This window comes from Sinocyclocheilus grahami, unplaced genomic scaffold (genome assembly GCF_001515645.1).
Source record: "Sinocyclocheilus grahami isolate Dianchi unplaced genomic scaffold, SAMN03320097.WGS_v1.1 scaffold1916.1, whole genome shotgun sequence".
Lineage (NCBI taxonomy): Eukaryota > Metazoa > Chordata > Actinopteri > Cypriniformes > Cyprinidae > Sinocyclocheilus > Sinocyclocheilus grahami.
This window is the reverse complement of record NW_015507095.1, coordinates 259,252-265,053: the sequence shown is the minus strand read 5'-3', so window position 1 is coordinate 265,053 and position 5,802 is coordinate 259,252. Positions and strand designations below refer to the sequence as shown.

At 39.0% G+C, this 5,802-nt stretch overlaps 1 protein-coding gene across 1 annotated transcript in view; it reads left to right on the top strand.

The window, feature by feature from the left end:
* Positions 1 to 5,802, top strand: part of LOC107573317 (protein VPRBP) — a 21,942-nt gene that overhangs the window by 3,036 nt on the left and 13,104 nt on the right. The window contains exons 2-6 of the mRNA XM_016259759.1: positions 684 to 785; positions 1,426 to 1,584; positions 1,670 to 1,849; positions 4,906 to 5,115; positions 5,404 to 5,573. Coding sequence (XP_016115245.1) covers positions 684 to 785; positions 1,426 to 1,584; positions 1,670 to 1,849; positions 4,906 to 5,115; positions 5,404 to 5,573 — 821 coding nt within the window. The remainder of the gene's footprint in view (positions 1 to 683; positions 786 to 1,425; positions 1,585 to 1,669; positions 1,850 to 4,905; positions 5,116 to 5,403; positions 5,574 to 5,802) is intronic.

Genomic DNA, 5,802 nt, shown 5'->3' with positions numbered 1-5,802 from the left:
CAGTGAATGGGTGTTATTTTTCAATAGTCCAAAAGAAGTCCAATAAAGCGCATCCATCCATCATATAACGTGCCTCATATGGCTCCGGGGCTGAATAAAGGCCTCCTGAAGCGAATCGATGCTTTTTTTTTTAAAGAAAAAATATTTAAAACTTTATAAACCATAATCTCTAGCTTCCGCTAACTGTCGTGCGCGCGCTCATTCCGGCGGATGTAGGCGTAGCGCAAGATCTGGTGAGCAGTGACGAATGCGGAGAGGAGAGCAGCAAAACAAAAGAAGTTGCCTTAGAAGTAATAACTACTGGAAAAAAATTGGAATGCAAACGTATTTTCCAAACATTAGCTTTATCAAAAACAATAAATAAGCTAGCTGTGAACAGAATTTTTCAGCGCAGGAATAAAATCGTGGTGTTTGCATTTGTGGTGAATGGTGCATCTTTCAGGAGAACATTACGTATCCACATCCTGCTCTGCAAAACAACACGCAGTCCCTTCTGTTTTTAAAGAGAGAGTTCACCCAAAAAGAAAACTTTCATGTCGTTCCAGGTTCTTTGCTCTTCACACCTGTGTGAATGTCCCGTTTTAAAGAAGTGTGAGAAGTAATCAATAGCAGAACTGACCTGAATGAGTTTAGTGATGCTGCTGGTCACAGAGGAATCTGTATGTCTGTGTTTGTGTGTGCAGTTGTTGGCTGTTTTCATGCAGCTTGGTGCTCGTGAGCTGCTGATGCACTACATGGACCTGAAACAAACGAACGACGTTCAGCTCACGTTTGAAGCCCTGAAGGTACCTGAAAGATATCACACACACTACAGCTCAAATGTTTGGACACGCATGACTGAATGTTTCTCATGATCACGAAAAACCTTATGATTTATACTTAAAATGAGGTTTGAGAGCAATGTGTCTGTGTGTGTGAATTGCTCTATACAGCTGAAGCAGCAGGAGGAGTTTGACTTGAAGTGCTGTTGTAAGCTTTTCTGTAGTTTGTGGTTATTTTAAACATGTTTTTGCTGTAAAAATAGCCTTTGGTGCTGACATGATTACAGACTTATTTGTACTTGTTATAAAATGTGAAATATTTACGGTAACACATCAGATTAGGAAACACTAGTCACTAGTTGCTTATTAGCTGCATATTACTAGCATATTGGCTGTTTATTAGTGCCTTAATCGTACCTCAAGCCTAAACATAACTACCTTAATTGCTTTATTATGCAAAAACTGTTAATAGTGAATGTTCATACTACAGAATGGTTAGTTTTGTCCTGCTCCACTTTTGATGGCTGTTGTACATTAATTAGAGCAAGATCTTCAGACTTGAACCAAACATATTTAAATAACTTGATGACGCAGTGATTATTTGAATGATTTGTATCGGACACATGCATATTCACCCATTCTCTCTCTTCTCTCTGTCTTTCAGTATCTTGCGTCTCTCCTCCTTCATAAAAAGTTTGCAGCCGAGTTTGTCTCGCATGGCGGAGTGCCAAAGCTACTGGAGATCCCGCGACCCTCCATGGCTGCCACCGGCGTCTCTCTGTGCCTCTATTACCTGGCATACAACCAGGATGCTATGGAGAGGGTAAGATGCTGTGCTGATACGGTGATCACAGCCAGAGCTCTTCTGTGTCTTACTGTTGTCTGTCTGGTTCCTCCGGCTGTGTCAGGTGTGTATGCTGCCGCATTCGCTGCTGTCGGAGGTGGTGAGCTACACGCTGTGGCTCCTGGAGTGCTCTCACGCCTCCGGCTGCTGCCACGCCACCATGTTCTTCTCCATCTGTTTCTCCTTCAGAGCCGTGCTCGAGCTCTTCGACCATCAGGACGGGCTGCGGCGGCTCGTCAACCTGGTATGCACTTCTTTGTGTTTGCGCAGGAATCATGCTTCACAGAGGCTTCAGTTAGAAAGACAAAACAACAAGGGTTAAAGAGATCCTCTGACCAAAAATGTTGTCATCATTTACTTGCCCTCATGTCACCAAAAACTGTATTACTTTCTTCAGTGGAACATGAAAAGATAATTTTGAAGTAGATCTGTGCAATTAATCAAAATTCAGTTTCGATTTCGGCCTCCAACGATTATGAAAATACAATAATCGAGATAAAATGATTATCATGCCCCATTCCAGCGGAGCCCAATTTCACGTGCAAATCAGTAAAATCATGTAACGTGACATTTTCAAAATGGGACGTGCTTGATTTATTAAAGATTATTCGGTTTATTCATGTTTTTAAAAGCTTGAAAGGGCACTTGCGCTGTTTCTCAGGAGGCTTTTCTTTTAGCTTAAGGTGTGCGCCTAAACGGTTAAATACATGCAAAAAGGTGTCAAAATGTGGCACTTGGTGATTATTCATGTAAACCCTCGTCTGTTATGTCTTAAGTGAATGTAAACGTTTGAGAATGAAAATATGCGTTATAGTAAGTTGGAATCTGTGCAGCTCTTAAAGTGACAGCAGCCTAATATTCCTGCTGCCGACTGTGTGCTTAATATTAATCAAACAACAAAAGACAGACAGAATCACTCACTGCTCTTGACTGAAGGACTTTTGTAGCTTTAATAAGAAGCAAAGATAAATTCTTACAGTGAAGACTATGCTGTTTTATTTTACGTTAGATTATTTCTGTAGAAGGCTGTTCGCTGAATACTTTAGTCTTGCATAAAAAACTTAAAGCACTTTTTCATTTTTATATATTTTTTTCTATTGTATTTGTCCTTTTTTGTTTGTTTGTTTTTATTGTATTACTGACAGTTTAATTATTTTCAATAATGAGGACTTTTTTTTTTGTTTCTTACTAATGAGTTACCCTAGTATTCTGCTGTGGTTTTGAGAATTGTGAAGTTTCGCTGGTCTCTAAAATGTAGATGTCATAGCAAACATATTTACAGAAAATACATCATTGAGATATACTACTATCTGTAAATAAATCACTCGTATAAAGGTTTGGTCATGTGGCCCACTCATAATCGTGATTGCAATATTGACCAAAAATAATAGTGATTATGATTTTTACCATAATCGAGCAGCCCTAATTTGAAGAAATGTCTCTGTTTTTGTTTTTCTACGTACAATGGAAGTCAATGGGCTCCAGTGTTGTTTATCAAGCTCATGAGGGTGAGTAAACGATGACCGAACTTTAAGTTATGAGTGGCATATCCCTTTAAAGAGAAACGGGTGTAGTCCGAGGTGAAGGGCTGTTTGGAGGCCTGGTGCTCATTGATAACTGGAGGATGGTGATCACATGAGGGGAGGCGGGTCCTGTGCTACAAAGTTCATATTTCTACTACATAATAAATGTGCACTGCTTAAAACACTAACAGGACACACAGCTTAAACGCAGCTGGCCACTAAGCTTCTTTCCACTGGTCAGACTGGTCTAGATTGATGGATTTAGAGAGGTTTTTAGGCACTTTTCAGCTGGGCGGCCTGGGAAACTCGTTAACCAATAAGCTTGGTCAGACTGGCAGATTAGCGAAGACTAGCAGACCAACTTAAATTGGTAAAAATGATTAAAAAAAAAGTGCATTAAAAAGTATGGTTTACAAAAAATAAAAAAAGGTCTAATAGTCAGTTACTCACCCACATGTCATTCAAACCCGGTTTAATTTTTTTTCTTAAATGAAACAAAAGGAGATCTAATGAAACTGGATGGTCATTTATAGTATGGACTATGTTCAAACTGTTGAAAATTAGGGATGCACCGATATGAAAATTTTGGCCGATACCGATAACCGATTATTCTTTATTTTTGAAAGCCGATAACCGATATGTTGGCCGATAAATCTATATCCAAATTGTTACATACTTTTTGAGAGCCTGATTACAAAAAAGGTCTCATCATTAAAAGCCACATCCCAAACACTTCAACATAAGCAGCCTAGTTTGAACGGTGTACGTTTTAAAAATATTTTTACTCTCCAATTACCAAATTTAGTCATAAAAAAGTCTTACAAATAAATAAAATAATGCATAAATAATGCAAACAAGTCACTGGACATCATTACACGTGTAAATAATCAAAATGAATGCGCCACAGATCAATAAAACAGAATTGTATATAATGTTATATACACAACATTCCCAATCATAGTTATTAATGTTGTGCACTGCTGTTTGAGCTGCGTGCGCTGAGCTAAAGACGATCACCGGTAAACTGAAGCGCTCTTTTAACTTAACCAAACGCATTCTATATGAGATAAATCAGATATACATCAAATAAACACAATATTACAACGTACAATTGCACAAAAGGCTGCAAACGAACAGCGCGCATCTGAAGTGTCTCTGAAGGAAATAATGCATTATTTATCGGCTTTAAGATATCGGCCAAATTTTCTTATCAGGCCGATACCGATAACAGAAAAAAATGAGCATTTATCGGCCGATACCGATATGGTGGCCGATATATCGTGCATCCCTATTGAAAATGACAGCATTCAGTTTGTGCCACAAATAAAAGCTAAAGGGTTTGAAACATTACAGCAGAAATGTATTATAATTGTGTAGCAATGTTCTAAATTTTGTTAGTACTGTTGCTGTTAACATTTATAATTAATAAAATATATAGAATTAATATGAATATATAATTTAACATATATCGAAATTAAAGGCCTATGCTTTTGTACCTTTGTCCTAAATGGTTTTGAATGTTTAGCTTGTATGAAACTGTTGTTGGAAGGACAGAATTTTTAAATCTCTTTTGTAGTTTTGTATGAAGTATGATGTTACCAAAGTATTATGTATGGTTTGGGTTTATTGACACATGCAAGAGTAATAGATGATGTCTATAGATATTGTAAACGTATCAGGACTGACACACTGATTGGATGCAGAGTTTGCCTGAACTCTGTTTAGTCAGTGTTTAGTACTCTCTCTGTCCTTCTCACTGGGTGTTTGTGTTTTGTAGATTAGCACTCTGGAGATTTTGAACCCAGAGGACCAGGGTGCGCTGTTGAGCGACGATGAGATCTTCTCAAGCAGACAGACTGCAAAACATACCTGCATGGCGCTGCGCAGGTATTTTGAGGCTCACCTGGCCATTAAAGTCGAGCAGGTCAAACAATCGCTGCAGCGTACAGAGGGAGGAGCGCAGATTCACCCGCAGCCTTATTACAAGGTACATCTGACTCTACCACTGCCTGATCCGTACTAGAACTAGGACCTTCTACCATATCTGCAGGATATTTAAACCCTGGATATGTTGCGTATGGTTTGTTGCCTGAAATGTACTCGCTGTAACATATGGTGTTACTTTTCAATGAATAGAAGGATTTAGGAAAGAGGTTGAACTTAGAAGTCTTGCCAGTTTGTGGCAAGCTAAAAATGAGATGTACTGTATCTGTGAGAGTGCTTGGTTGTAGATGGTGTTGAAATGTGTTTTTTTTTCCTGTGTAAATGTTCGTAGGCTTGCTCTTACACCCATGAGCAGGTGGTAGAAATGGTGGAGTTCCTGATTGAGTTCAGCCCGGTGCGTTTGTACTGGGAGCCTGCCGAGTTCTTCCACAAACTGTCCTGTGTGCAGCTCCTTTTGCAGCTCATTTCTATCGCCTGTGACTGGAGAACATACTACGGCAGGTGAGGATCTCCAGTTGTGCGAGTGACGTGCCACAGCAAAAAAATAGTCTTGCAAAGTTTCTCTGGTGCAAAAAGTCATTTTGTTTGATGTTTTGCTGTAAACATTCAGACGGCAGTCATCTTGGATTTAATTTGGATATGACCTTTGACCTTTAAAACCTTGCAGACCTTTTACATTCACGAACAGCTGTGTAACATACTACATTAAAGTGCACAACAATAGGAGTTA